Genomic DNA, 15,841 nt, shown 5'->3' with positions numbered 1-15,841 from the left:
CCACATCAGAAAGGCCCCTTCTTCAGGGTTAGGGAATAATTTTAAAGTTGCTGGTGAGACAGCAGCGTGTCTGGGCTACTCCTGCCTTTGTTCATTTGTTGAGCAAATTTAAATTCAATGCTTGCTGTGTAAATCACTGTTTCTAGAGAATTTGAGCAGAATCCAGCCATCCTAAAGAAGCTCAGAAACTAGTAAATACCTCAGTGTCAAGAACTTTTCAATGGTCCTCTAACTCGTGCTGGGAAATGCCACAGGAGTATTTGCTCAGAAGGCCTGGGTGGCTCCTATTTCAGTAACTGGCCACTCTGGAAGGAGATACAGGTTTATACTTGCAGTGACTGGATCACAAACTCAGAGAGTCATCTTTTACATGGTGGTGACAACACTTTCCAGTATAAAAACAGAGTGCTTTGTGGATTTCTTCAGAACAATTGCTGTTCCATCAGAATAATTCAGAATTCTACTGTCATTCGTGTTCAACTTACACTTGTCTACCAATAAAATGCAATAGGGCCTGGAATTAGACTTTAATATGGGAAGAATGTAAAACACAAACTGACTCTCATCTGGAGCTTGTTTTAAATTAGGCAATTTCTTAAAGAAAAGATTGGCCCTGGTGGTGGTAAACTAACCTTTTCTCCCTTGGGTTGCAATAACTCAAGGTAATAAAAATCTTTGTTTTTCTTCATCATGAAATTCAAATCCTAAATGAATTTCTGGATCCAGATTACAAGACATTAATTTTGTCCTACTTCTTACGTACGCCAGACAATCCATGTCCAAATACTGTTTATAAACCGTCTCTGTTGCCTGTTTCCTTGGTAATTGGAATGAGTGGCTCTCACTCATTATTTTTTTCATGGACTTGAATTGTTGACACTGCTGTGTCAGTGTGAGATAAGAAAAGCTTAGCGATTTCTTTTGTTTAGAGTCTTCTTATTTACTTGTTGTACCTGAAGGTCAATGACTGCTAAAACAGGGTAGATTAGACAAAAATACAGAAAGCATAAAGACCTGAATTGGAAAAGATCCATGGTGGCACTGTTTAATTCTCCCCAGTGAGGAGCATGTAGGAAGATTTACCTGCCTGAGACTGTAAAAATAGAACTAAAATAACTCCCCTGCTTAAGGAAGCGACTAAGACTGTTTTGAAATTGACTAAGCCACATGCCTGACACTGGGGCTTAGAAAAGTCATTTTTTTCCTCTGTAAAATTTGGGTATAGATTCATATTAAATGATTACCACATCTCTTTCAACTATAAAGATTCTGTAGCTGTGAACCAACTTCACGGACATTTTAATTCATAGTAATTAATGGCAAAACCTATAGAACTTGGATTACTTGCTACCTAATAACAATGAATTTCAAAACTGTTGGCCAGTAATTGATTTCAGACTTATTTTTATATTGCTAGGAAAAATAATTGATTTTACTCAATTTAAATCAGGACCAAGACTTTGGTATCCTTTATATCAGACCAAAAATATGCATGTTCTCTTCAAGAGACCTTAAAAAATTCTGCTTTGCACTTTTTAAGAAAGTTAATAGGAGTGTTGATTCCAGACATTTAATTCATGTTGAACATCATCACATTACAAACACAGTATTCTGATTTCTGCAAGTATTTTGAAAATACAAACTACTTGTTGGTTAGAATCCAAATACCTTAGATTCATCAAGGACCGCCATTATCTGGACCATGGAAGAATGAAAGGCAAGAACTTAAAGAACATGTTTTAATTTAGTTAATTGGAGAGTTACAGAGGGAGACAGACACAAGATTTTGCATTTCCTGGCTCACTTCCCAAATGGACACAATGGCCAGTGCTGGGTCTGGCCAGAGCCAGGAGCCAGGAGCTTTCTTGCAGTTCTCCTCTGAGTGCAGTAGTCCAAGGACTTGTGTCATCTTAGACTGCTCTCCCAGGCACATTAGGACGGTGGTTCAGAAGTAGAACATCCAAAAACAAACGAGGGCCCATGTTGTATGCCAGCATTGCCCTGCTGTACCCACTACACCACGATGCTGGCCCCAGTGGGAAAATAATAAGTTAAATGTGTAAAACCCCCAGAATCTTCATTTTAAGAAAATAAAGTTCCTGACATCTTTAGAACTTAGAAGGGCTCCTTTGGTTTTGCCTTCCTGCCTTAAAATTTACATTTGCCAGGTCCTATGTGCCAACAGTAGGATGTAGTTACAGCATAAATTTTGGAAGAAGCACCAGCTGTTTGACTGCACAGACCAGTTTATGACACTGAGATCTAAGCATCAGTCAGGGTAAGGTCCTTCTCATAAGGTTCCTGAGTGAAAATATGAAAAGCTATTGAAAAGCTGTGCAATGGGTCTGGCTTATGAGGGTAGTGGTAACTGTTAAAATTATTCATGTATGTCAGACCTTTTATATATTTACTATAGTCTATAAAATGCTTTGTTATCCACAGTTTACATGTGTAAAAACTGCAAAAAAAAAAAAAACCCACAACTCCATTCTTGTTATTCACTGTTTTAGTCAAATCACGCCACTTTTTGTTTTTTGAGTTAACCTTTATTACCTGTGTATCTGTTCACAGCCTGGCTGAGCTTCCTAAACTGACCCCCTCTCCTGCCTGGCTGTTTAAAATCTCTCATTGAATTCACTTCAACCAACAACCTCCACCAAGAAACCTACCCCACCTGCCTCACTGAATATATGCAAAGTTCTCTCCCATGCCTTTGAACTACTGGAGGGGAGTCATGTCATCACCATCTTTGTGACTCTTGCAACTTCCAGTACAACAACTATTCATTTTTTCTTTTGAATAAATTGTTATTTGAATGATTTGTTTTTGGAAACTGAACATAACCACTGAACGGAGGCATCAAGTCAAGAAAAAAGAATTGCTTTCCACTGTTTTCCCACAAAGAAAGGTGCTATAATAGAAGCACTGGATAATTAGTTTAAAAGTGGCTTTGCTTTTTATTTTCACTTGTTATTCATAATTTTCTATATCTATAGTATTTAATAATAAAAGATCCATTTCCCATTATGAATTGATCATTATTCAGTTTGTTTACAATAGAATTCCATTCCAATTTGTGAAGAATCCTTGAAATCAACATGTAAAAAGAAATTTCCAAAAATCTTATCCTGAAAGATAGTGGGTAATTATTGTATTGCTCCTGGATATATTTAAGGTAAATTATTTATAAGAGGAAATTGGAAATCATACATTATTGACCTCTGAGCATGATATGCAAAGCTATGGGACATGAACACATTATCATAAATCAAGTAATGTCAGGTGAGATTTATGCTTTATCAGCTTTTGTTTACCATGGAAAAGTACATTTATTGTTTGTTTTTCTGCCATATTAAGTGAAAATTCAAGAAGTTATGAATTGTTATCCAACAAGCAGTTGTTTCTTACACCTTTGTCATAAATAAGAACACAAACCAGTATTCTTAAATTCGCATTTAGTGTAATTTCATTTGCCACCTATGACTGAAGACTAACAGGCTGTTATATACCTATAAATCACAGCAGGAGTTAGCACGATGTAAGTGGCCAGAGGAACAAAGACCAATACCTGGTAGGTGTACTGTATCTCCAGGTAAAAGGAAGATATTTTCATTCTATACTCTGCTATATATAAGGCACAACAAAGCATTTATAAGAAATGGAAATAAAAAATAAATTTATTTTTTGACAATCCATATAGTTTTTTCATAACTTACATAAATTTTAAAAAATTTGATAAAGGCAGAGCAACAGAGATCTTCCACCTGCAGGTTAACTCTCCTAGCGGCCCTAACAACCAGGAGTCAGAAGTCCATCCTGGTGTCTAGGGGGGGCACAGACCCTGGGGCCATCTTCCTCCTCCTTAGGTGTGGTAGTGGGAGGCTGTATTAAAAGCAGAGTGGCTGTGCTACGAGCTAGCATTCCACAGAACAGTAACCCTTCCATGAACTTTTGGAAATACCTTTACGAATAGAATGTGTGATAATATTGCACCCAAAATAATTTATTTTTATTTCATCTTTTCATAAAATTTTAATCACTCTTTTACATCTGGAAAAATGAGCTAAAATCAGTAATCATATCTTATATAGTTATGTTTTAAAGAATTCATTTGAGAACAACTGTTTTATAAAAATCTACTTTTTCTGAAGGAACTCGTGGAGTATTACAAGCACCATTCTCTGAAGGAAGGATTCAGAACCTTGGATACAACTCTGCAGTTTCCATACAAGGAGCCAGAACATTCATCTGGACAGAGGAGTAATAGAGCAGGCAACAGCTGTGAGTATTTGCAATTGAGAATACGATTTGCTGTCACTGAAAGATTGGAGGCACAATAACGTTAGACATCTTCATCCCAAATCTTCACATACAAGCAATTAATATGCTAATACCCTGAATGAGGATGTTTTCCTGGAACTAAGCAGAATCAGACATGCCAACAGGTTTATGAACATCTCTTGTTATAGAGCTTTGTGCCAAGTTAAAAAAAAAACCCTTATGTTTATGTTTTAAAAATTCATGAGAAATATAAAGATGTTAATATGTAAGTATTATTTTTCACAGGCTTTGATACTGGCCAAAGTCTGTTTAACACACAGGCAGCATTAATGGTCATATGCTGTTCAAGGAATAGCATTTACATGGGAGTGGAGCACAGCTCTCACAGTTAATCTTGTGTCCCATATCTGCATTTGAATCTTAGTGATGATTTTCACAATTTTAAAATGCTAAAGTGATTTCTAGATGCCAGTTTTGCTAAAACCATACATTAACCACTTCCTTTCAGAATGAGCACTGTGCCCCAGTCCATTGCAAAAGATTAGCAACAAAAACATCACAGCTTGACTGTCAGTCTAAGTCCAAATCTTCTTTTTTTCTCACCACTTAATATTACATAATCTTCCTGGAGATAGAAAGAGTGTGAAGAAAACTATTTTGATAAAAAATGCTGTGAAGAAAAGTGTGATCTCATTCCCTTATTTTGATATCTTCCTTAAAAAAAAACAATTTTAGAGAATAAAGTTTAAAGAATACAAATGTATTACTCAGAATCTTTAACATAAGCAAACTATGATGTCTAAGGGTGTTTGCAAAATTGAATTTTCATCAGCTTAATATAACCTGAACTTTATTTTTTTCCCTAAAAGCAGACACTAGAAGGGAAACAGGTAATGATCAGGATTGCAGCAACATTCATAAAATTTTACCCACGAGTATTATTAAATACAAAAGTAATTTGTCACAGCACCTGACAGGTTGTTTATATTTTGAATGACTTTGTAGCTGTTCTTGTCTTGATGATCAGGGACTTAAGCCCACACTTGTACATTAAAAGCACACATCTTTTGTTGAAACTTTAAATTTGTGTATTTAATTTGTTTTAGTCCAGTTTTACCCAACTGACTTACAGTCTTACATTGGTCATAGTTTTCATACATTTAATAGAATATTTCCTAAAAAAAATAAATAAAAGTTTTGCAAAATCTCTTTTGAAACCTTATCCAAGTTATTCCTTTTCTCCCTATATGAACTATCTTTTTAACCCATTTTTGCTTTCCTAGCAGCAGAAGAGAATAAAAGTTGGCAGGGAAGTAGTTACACCAAGAACCAGTTTGAATTGTTTACTTAGTTCGGGAGAGCCTATGGGAGAGAGTTGGTCAGACAGAACAGACATCCTGTATTAGGTTTTTTTTTTTTTTTTAAAGATTTATTTTTATTATTTTTTGATTGGAAAGGCGGATATACAGAGAGGAGAGACAGAGAGGAAGATCTTCCGTCCGATGATTCACTCCCCAAGTGAGCGCAACGGGCCGATACTTTGCCGATCCGAAGCCAGGAGCCTCTTCCGGGTCTCCCACGCGGGTGCAGGGTCCCAAAGCTTTGGGCCGTCCTCGACTGCTTTCCCAGGCCACAGGCAGGGAGCTGGAAGGGAAGCGGGGCTGCCGGGATTAGAACCGGCGCCCATATGGGATCCTGGGCGTGCTAGGCGAGGACCTTAACCACTTGCGCCACCGCGCCGGGCCCGACATCCTGTATTAGGTAGGAAGGTCATTAACCTTCAGATTTCATTATGTGGTTTATTCCCAAGACCCTCTGCAGTGCTTAGAGAATACTGTCCAGTAATGAAGTTGCCCAACTTAGCAGTTTGTCTCTAGTGTTTCTGCCATAATACCCATACTTGTTAAGCAACTGGAAATGAATTGCAGGTTTTTGTTTTTAAAACCTTGGTGTATTTTGCATATCCGTGTTAAATATGGGAGAAATCTTCAACAAAAGAAGTCATGAGTTCAAACATTCATAAGAATTTCATTTATTAAAAATCCATTAAAATTTATCATTGGCACCGTTTGGTTTTGTTTATCAATTATCAATCCATGAATTCAATAGATAAATCATTCAATACCTACAACACATAATTCAGGCAAGTCTGGTTTAGAAGAATCTGCTGTATAACACGACCAGGAACCATCTCACTCAGAAGGGAGGGAATGAATTAATCTGTTATCACTAATTGCACAATGAATAGTGGCCTAAGATTGTTCATCCCTTACCCTTAAGCAAGATTATAATTCTAAAATGTGATACTAAACTCATATTTGGTTTATTTTTGCTGACTTTTGTGTTCCATGAAGGGAATACTAAGATGATTCCAAGGGTTGAATGAGATGCTATATAGCCAATAGAAATCCCAGCTCAGTCTGCCACTTCTTTTCTACTGCTGCTCATGTATTCCAGCACACACTTTCTTATATTTCTAAGGTTGCATAATTTTGCTACTTGAAACTACAGCAGCAATCTGGATCTTGGTTTTTATGGTCTTGTTACATATAGTTTGCTTATTTTTCTGCCAAATTCTGGTTAAGGTTAACCTTAATGAAAATAAATAAATAATGAATAAGTAAATAAGTCAAACTGCTTCTCTGTTTTTGTGAGTTGTATTTCCCAGGAAGTGATAAGGAGGAATTATAACTGATTTTATAGAAAGATCATGTATTATGTCTCTATAGTCCTGTGTCTGATTCATATTTTGGGTCATGCTGCTAAATATCATCTAAAAATAGCTTCTCCCCAGCAGTATTACCCTGGGTTACTGGATTGCATGGAACATTGATATCTCTATTCCTTCTAAAAGGCCTTGGAGAATGGAAGACAGGCAAGCTCAAGCCCAGAAGCATCCTGTGTTCCCTGTAGAGGCTGAGATTGCATCCTTGACTCCTGAAATCTGCTCTTTATAATTAATGTTGTTGTTGTTTGTGTTATAATTATAGCCACTTTGTAAAACAAAGTCCCAGATCATTCTGGAGACTGCTTGCTTGTGGGCTAATCTAAATTAGAATTTTCTTGAAATGATTGCAACTATTTTTCAGGTTTGTAAAATACAATAAGATTGTGACAGAATTGCCCCATGCAAATGGAGGGTTGCGTGTGGAGGAGCTGATTGGAAGCCCTGTGCATTGGGCAAGGAGCCCAGCCTTTCTAGCGTAACCGCCCAGTGCAGGGAACCTTTTAGGCTGTCTGTATAGTAATAGGACTTTTTTTCTTGCTTCTGGAATGAACTAAATTATTTCAAACAAATGCAAGAAATAGAAGAGAACCTGGGGGATGGTAGTGAGCCATTGTACTTTTGCTTGACCCTTTTGTAACTCCACAAACTATGTTCTTTGATTGTGTGTGAGAGTCTTATAATTTCCTAAAAATGATCACAGCAAATCTGATTTAGACTGCTTATGTATAAATATAGGTTTTTCATTTGAAGGATACCGAACTGACTTTTACCTCTGTTGCTGTTTAGTGAACATGTAATCATTTCCAATTCTATTGTTCAGTAGCTGTTTGAGTATAGGAATGATGTAGCCAGTCTGGGCCTGACCCGTGTCATCTGAGCAATGACGTTAAAGGTTTTGTTACACTTTTCTTCACACACACACATACACACACCTCCCCCCACCCCTTAAGCTTCATTCTTCTGCATTAATGAGAGGCAGCAGTAAGATAGAATGTTCGTAGACCTTTACACCTGGAAGAGTTTCATAATTAGGTATGTTGTTGATTATTGTTGCAGCAGATCTTAAACATTTTGTAGTTTTTGTTCATGGAGAATTTCTAGGTATACAGAGTAAAGTTGGAGATTCTTATTTTAAATTTGGTTAACATGTATGTAATATTGAAGTGTCAAATATAAGGATGTATTGATTACAAAAAGAATAGAAACCCCTTAACCAAGTGATCAATGTTAATGAACACCACCTGTAATGAGACAAGTCACTCCATGTGCCTTGCAGTGTGACACTAGGAGGAGGATGCACCACCACTTGGCTGGAGCTCCTGCCCCATTGGAATGTGGTCCTGAGGAAGCATCAGACAAGGCCAAGGTGAAAGATTTTCCACTAAGTACTGGCATACATTCTGATAACACCAAAGGACGTGAATGACAAAGGAAGACCAAGAAACTATTTTAGATTAAAGGATGTGGAAGGAGTATGACTATTACATGAAACATAATCCTGTGTTAATTCTGGAGGGCAGAGATGCATACATACACGAGGACTTCAAAACCTTTGTGGAAAATGTGTCATAGAAGAACTGCATGAATTTGACATTTTTTAATCCCAGAAATAGTCATAATTTTGTTCCACTTTTCCACAAGTTTTTTTGAAGTATACTCATATAACATATTTGTAATGATTTGGAAAGTTATGGATAAATTCTCTAAGTAATAAAATTGTATCAATACAGTTTTCTGCTTTTGATAATTGTGCTGCATTAGAAATGTCTTTGTTTTTAGGAAAAGATTATATCTGGCTAAGGAAAACAAGGTTGATATGCAAGCATCATAAGATGTTAACTTTGGGGGAGTCTAAATGCGAAGTTTGTGGAAATTCTGAGACTCTTATTACTTTTTCATAAGACAACTATTTCGGAACAGAGCATTTTAGAATGTAGTGATAATCACATTTGTGAACTTTACCGCTAAGAAAAAGTGGCATTGTCCTTTCTTTTTACTACTCCAGGCAGAGGGCCTTGGTGCACAGCTCTTTGAGCACAAGGAGTACTAGCATATGTGAGTACATCATGAAGCCATCTGTTCTCATTTGAAAAGGTTACAGAAAAAAAGAGGGGGATAAAGACACACACATGCACACACACCCCTCTTCCATTCACTGGTTCACTCCACAAATGGCAACATCAGGAGGCAAGAGTTCTCATTAGGTCTCCTACATGAGTAACAAGAGCCTAAGCACTTGAGGCATCTTCCACTGCCTTTCCCAGGCAATTAGCAGGGAGCTGGATCAGAAGTAGAGCAGGAGGCACATGAACTGCTTCCCATATGGCATGCCAGTATCATAAGTGGTGTCTTTATTCCCTTACCATAATGCTGGCGGCAGTAATACTTTATTTATTTTTATTGGAAAGGCAGATTACGAAGAGGTGATATAGAAAGATTTCCATCCAGTGATTTACTCCCCAAGTGGCCGCAATGGCTGGAGCTGAGCTGATCCAAAGCCAGAGTCCAGGAGCTTCTTCCAGGTCTCCCACATGGGTACAGGGTCCTAAGGCTTTGGGGCCATCCTCTACTTCTTTCCCAGGCCACAAGCTGGGAGCTAAATGGGAGGTAGAACAGCTGGGACACAAACGGGTGGCTTATAGGATACTAGCACCAGCAAGATGAGGATTTACCACTGAGCCATAGCACTGGGCCCCAGCCCAAGCAATATTTTAAGAGGCCACATAGAATATAGCAATCTGAGAATTAAAATTATTTGTGTTTAGATTTAATTATTCCTCCTGATGTATTGTTTCCCAGAGCCCTCTAGAGGCCAGGCTTCTTTTTTTATTTTAATTTATTTACTTTTATAGGAAAGTCAGGAGGGGAGACAGAGAGGAAGATCCTCTGTCTGGTGATCCACTCCCTAAGCAGCCACAACAGCTAGATCTGCCCCAATGCAAAGTCAGGAGCCCAGAACCTCGCCCAGGCCTCCCACACATGGGTGCAGGGTCCCAAAACCCTTGGCTGTCCCCAGCTGCTCTCCCAGGGCCAGAAGCAGGGAGCCAGATGGGAAGCAGAGCTGCTGGGACTAGACCTGGTACCCACATGCGATTCCAGCACATGCAAGGCAAGGACTTCAGCCGCAGAGCCACCAAACTGGCTGAGGCCAGGCTTCCTTGTTTGCCATTCTCAAATTGCACTTTGTGTTGTACCTTGAATGAAAAACATACTCAGAAATGGCTAAGTGGAGTTGGAGCCTCAGCTCCAGGGCACAACATAGCAGATAACAGGGTGTGAAGTACAGGTGATAGAGAAAAAAGTATGAAAAAGTGAGTGGATTTAATGGCAAAACAAAGATCAACGTGTTCCTTTTGATGTGATAAGAAATGTTGCAATAATCCTCCAAACATTTCCCTTGCTATCTGAAAACTGTGTTACCTCACAAGAACACGTAGATGCCTGAAACTGGACTGCCCCTTCCTGCAGCTGCTTCTCCCTCTGCCATATGTCCCATTCTGTAAGCGTCTAACAAGGCATTTATGCCTCATTTTTAGCTAATATTTTGGACACAAACTTGAACTTGGAGAATTTGTGCCATTCTTATTTACGTAACTCATTATACCACAATGCTGTTATTATGCTATATTGCATAATGATTATTTCTGATTATTCATGTCATCTTTGATCATTTGAGTTTAAAATGCTCCTATTTTGATTACTTAAATGTATTAAGTTCATAAAACTTCTATGAAGTTACCACATTCTGTATCTTTAAGACAATAGGAAAACTTGCTCGATGTTCTGGAGGCTAGAAGTCCCATACCGAAGAGTTAGCCTGGTGAGTTCGTTCCAGGCAGCCACTGGGAGCAATTGTCCCATGTCTGTCTTTAGTTTCTGAGTGGCTGCAAGGAGCACTTGGTGTCCTTTGGCTTGTGAGAGCATCACCCCAGTCCTTGCATAGTCCTCAGTTTGCCTTTCCCTGCTCTTGTGTAGGCACTTGTCATCGGATTTAGGACTGACTCTACCACAGGCTGATCTCTTGTCACTTTTCCCAAATAAGATCATAGTCACAGTTTCTAGATGGAAGTAGCTTTAGGTGAATGATGTCATTACACTCACTATAATCCAGTTGTGTTTAATTTTATCTTTTCTTTCCATTGTCCACCCTACTTCAAATTTGTTTTGAAAGTACTTACAACTTGGAAATATGGAAGGTCCTGCTATTGTTAGAACAGTTAGGCAGCCAATTGATGGGAGTTAGAAGAAAAACATACCCTTAATTCAGCAAAGTATTTTCGGTACAAGATTATAGCTTTCATACCAAATGCACTATCTTCCAAGAAAAGAAGTTCCTAGCCAATGGCAGTATCTAAGCAATCCTTGTGTGACCATTTTTAGTACTGTATTAGATATTTGATAGATAGAAAGTAATAAGACCTAGCAATATTGGCTGATGCTTGGTAAATTGACAATTAAGAGGAGACTCTTTTAAACACAGTACACATGCATTCATGTTTTCAGGGGAATATGCCACAAACCTTCAATCTGTGAAAATTTTTCCTTCATCATTGAAGATATACAAAAAAAATGCTGCTTATGTGATAACTTTATATTTCCCTTCCAAAAAAATGCAGCCATTTACCTGGAGTTTCCCTGGTCTACTTCATCATGCATTGTTGCCTGGTGTTAACAGCTCTTGTTAAAAACCTTAAAAAGAGTTAGTGCATGTGAAGTCCTCACAGCAAAGTTGGCCATGTGAGAAGCACTGTACATCTTAGTTTCTACAATTATTGTCACTGTTCCTGCCACTGTTTCCACAGTTACTCCATGTGAAATGTTATACCAGCCTCATTGGACAGTTTTTATGTATTTACAAAGTACTTCTCTATTTCCTTGGTACTTTGGTTTCTCACTTCTAATTCCTGAGCTTTTCCCAATTCACACACTATTCTATGGGCAGAGTGAAGGCTAACATACGGTGACATTTTCAGATGCATTTACCCTTAGCATGTCTGTGATGTCCACACAATTTTCAGTTGGTGGTCAAATGATCAACAGCAGTTGCTCATCTTCATGATTAGGTCATGCTGGGCTCTCCCTTTTTATCTCAAATGCTGCTAGAGTTGGCAAGTGCACATACTTGGCAAGTACTGCTTTCTGGCTAAAACAAAGCATTTTAAAGGGATTCTTATTTGTTTGAAAGCTTGTATTGTGAGTTGGACACTGACTCCAGTACAGTTAACAGATGCAGTGTTCCCTGCATGACTGTGGTGCCCTCATACATGAGCACTGATCAGAAACTGGTGTTTTCTAGTCTCTTGCCTGGAAAACTAAGTTTATCTCAGGATAATTATCCTTTTTTCTTCTTAAAAAAATCATCCCCCACCTCTGAGGATCAATAACTGCAAGTTTTTGCCTTGATGTATACCACTGTTATGCTGTACCTCTACTGAACTCCAAATCTGCGTATGGTAGCAGTTCTTCACTCTGTAATTCACTTCTCTCCTGAAAGCATTGGGGACTTGATGGTAGATTGAGCCAGGGTTTCCTGTTATTAATTCATGCTTTTATTCATTGCTTCATCCATTCCACATGTATGGAGTGTCTCCTTGTGTCAACACTATAACAAACACATCTCTCAAGTGTTATGTAAAATATAGCCTGATGGCTTTTCCAAACATGTATTTTTTTAAAACATGTATTTTTTATAACATTCTTGAATAGTCATCATCAGTTTTTGCTTGAACTCTCAAGTAAATTTGTCTGTCAGTATACAAAATATCCAGCACAATTTTGAATAATTTATTTATAAATTTTATTTAATAGATAACTTGTAGCTCAAAACAAATACACTGTGTGTTCATGTCAAAATATTCTCTAGTTATTTATTAAAAATAAGTTCATGACTTCTGTACCAGTATATAGCATATATGCTCATTTCTTTTTGACTGCTTTTTTCTGCTTATCTTCCGTCCTTCCCTCCTTTTCCCCTTTTTTGAAATATCAATCTTACTCGCTTTTAAAAATAGCTGTTCAGTCCTTCATTGTATATGTAGTTGTTGACTCACCATTCTGGCTACTCTTTGTATACCCTCCAATTTGTCAGAACTGGGCAGGAACATTTCAGAATTGTCTAATTTCTTGACTCAGAATTATCTCTAGTCAAAACACACTATTTCCCAGTTAATTTCCCTTCTTTTAATTATCCTTCCTCATCAGTGAGCATTTTCCATATGCTTGAATGAATCCAACTGCTTTGTTCCTCATCTCTTCTTCACTTGTAACATTCTCACCAGCAATTCCCTCCAAAGGTCCTTATGTTTATTCATTCATTCTTTCATTCGTTCATTGAACAGGTAGCCTACTTCAAATACAGCACTGTTCACATTGTTGGGGACTACATAGCAGTGAGTAGAGCAGACAAATGTACTACCTTTATAAAATGTTATGCTAGTGGGGAAGGTACATAGGAGATTAATGAAATTGCTTAGCATTTGAAGTTGAGAATTTCTCTAGAAAAACACCATAATGAGGTAATGATGATCAAGAGTCCTGGTGGTGGCTTATGAATTTTAAATGGGCTGGTTGGAGGAAGCAAAAAAAAAAAAAAGAAAAAAGGCTTATTTCCCTATTTTCTCTCCGTTCAATTGCATATATGAAAGCTTATATATCACTTCTAGGTTAGGTCAGCAGTTCAACAGGTTAGCACTAGCCACTGGCTCCAGGAGCTCTCCTTTCTAAGACAAGTCTACCTGAATGACCAGGGAGCTTCTATTACTATACACTATCATAAGTACCTTATCCATATGTACAGCAGGCTGCTGGAACTGTAACCACCATATAGGCAGAACATTTTGCGCTAGCCGAAAGCTATGGGACATGAAAGGTTAGCCAATTGCATGTATTTCACTTCTTTGCTTGTACACTGCCCCTGCAATAAGCCTTATTTCTCATCTATACCTGATGACACTAGTGGTATGTATTCATGACTCTTATATAGGACATCACGGTGAGCTTCATTGCAAAGGTAAGATTTGATTAAAGAGTTATGATGGGGAGAGGTAACAGCCATTGCAAAGGAAGGGACATGCGTGACCTTGCAATATGGGCAGAATGCAAGGGCACACAGAAAAAGCAGCAGAAGATAAGGTCTAAGGGGTAAGGCAGGTCAGGTCACTTAAGTCCCTAACGAACTTCAGTTTTTAGTATTGAGTCATTGGAAAAATTTAAGCAAAGTGAATACGTGGTCTGACTTCAAGTTTTAAAAGGGTTATTCTGGCTTCTATGTTGAGAAAAAGCCATGAGGAAAGAAGACAAAGTAGACATAGGAAGTCCAGTTAGGGTCTCATGATGAAAGGTCAGAGATCTAGACTGGGGCCAACATGCTACCCTAGAGATGTATATTTAGAAGATGATCTTACAGAGTGCTGTGACATATAAAATATGACCTATGTTACTAGCAGACTACTGAAGGTTGACTTCAAGGCTTTGCCAAAGCAACTGGGAGTTCAGGAGGTTTTTTTGTTTCTTTGATTTTAGGGCTAGCATGGAGCCAGATATTCAGTCACAGCTTTCTTATTTGAAATGAACTATTTCCATGTCTTTATATAATATACATATTTTTACTGTCAACACTTTGAAGCCAGAAGCCGTACCTATTTGTCATATCCCCTATGGTGTCGTTTTTGAAATTTTTATTTTGAATTACGATTTTTATGGTACAATTCTGTAGTTTGGGATTTCCCCCTCCCCCTGTCAAATTCTCACCCCCGGACTGATTTTCCCAATGTATATATATGGTTACAATAATAAAGTCCTTCATAAGGAGTTATAATTCCATCAGTCTATTATTTACATGTGCCCTAACAATGCTGGTACAGACAATGTCAGACAGTTCAGCACCAGATATGTCCAACAGTTTCATTGGGAGTCCATCTTTGATTTGGAAATAGGGATGCATAATATAATGTATTTTCATATCTGGATATGTTAGTCTCTATTACTCTATCACTGTACATTCCCTCAAATGAGAAGCCATGAAATAAGATCAACAACAGGTATGAAGTTAAAACAGCAATACCACCAACAAAAAAATTTTTCATGAAATTATACTATTCGCAACTAGGTGTTCCTAAGTGGCGACCATGATACTTAGTGAAATAAATCAATCCCAAAAGGACAAATACCATATGTTCTCTCTAATATAAGGACACATCAGACAAATTAGGCTTTTGTGTTTTCTTTTTGTCACTCTGTGGTGTCTTAACATAATTAGTACCTTGATAATTCAAAAATTGTGTAGATTGAGAAACAGGTTTGCTTCTTGACTAACTAAATGGCTATAAATAAGCTAAAATCTCAAAGTGATGTTAGTTACCTAATTTTCTGTAAGAGTAGCAAAGAACTTTTAATTGTGTTTTTTTTGTTAATGACTATACATTTTTGTTTATTTTGCAACATTGAATACATAAATTTTCTTTGTAATATTTTTGAGTTTTTGGTTGAGGGAATATTTGTCCACTTAGCATTTGTTAGCACCTGATTGAATGAAACCAATCTGAATTACTCCTACATTTTTCAGTGACAGTATGCAAAATATATGATACATAATAAACTGGGACACTTTTATTTCCTTTGCTTGGGGGACCAGATATTTGAAGTTATATTTATGAATCTTACTGGGAGCCTAAAAAGAAGACATAAGAAAGCTTTAACATAAAATCAGGGATAGGCTGAGAATTTAAATTAAACATGATTAAATTCTCAGCCTGCTTTCAGTATCCTTCAGGGAGCACAGGTCTTTGGAGTGACCTCAGGCCACTGTTAGGCAGTGAACTTAAGCAAACACTG

The 15,841-nt window shown here is 37.6% G+C and overlaps 1 protein-coding gene across 4 annotated transcripts in view; it reads left to right on the top strand.

Annotated features, from left to right (window-relative positions):
- The window catches only part of VAV3 (vav guanine nucleotide exchange factor 3), a 349,285-nt gene that overhangs the window by 322,834 nt on the left and 10,610 nt on the right, over positions 1 to 15,841 (top strand). For all 4 annotated transcript variants that reach the window (XM_040998716.1, XM_040998713.1, XM_040998714.1 and 1 more), the window contains one exon: positions 4,152 to 4,281. In XM_040998716.1, coding sequence (XP_040854650.1) covers positions 4,152 to 4,281 — 130 coding nt within the window. The remainder of the gene's footprint in view (positions 1 to 4,151; positions 4,282 to 15,841) is intronic.

Source organism: Ochotona curzoniae, unplaced genomic scaffold (genome assembly GCF_017591425.1).
Source record: "Ochotona curzoniae isolate NIBS_2020 unplaced genomic scaffold, NIBS_Ocur_1.0 scaffold_1037, whole genome shotgun sequence".
Taxonomy (NCBI): Eukaryota; Metazoa; Chordata; class Mammalia; order Lagomorpha; family Ochotonidae; genus Ochotona; species Ochotona curzoniae.
This window is presented reverse-complemented; position numbering and strand designations above follow the sequence as displayed.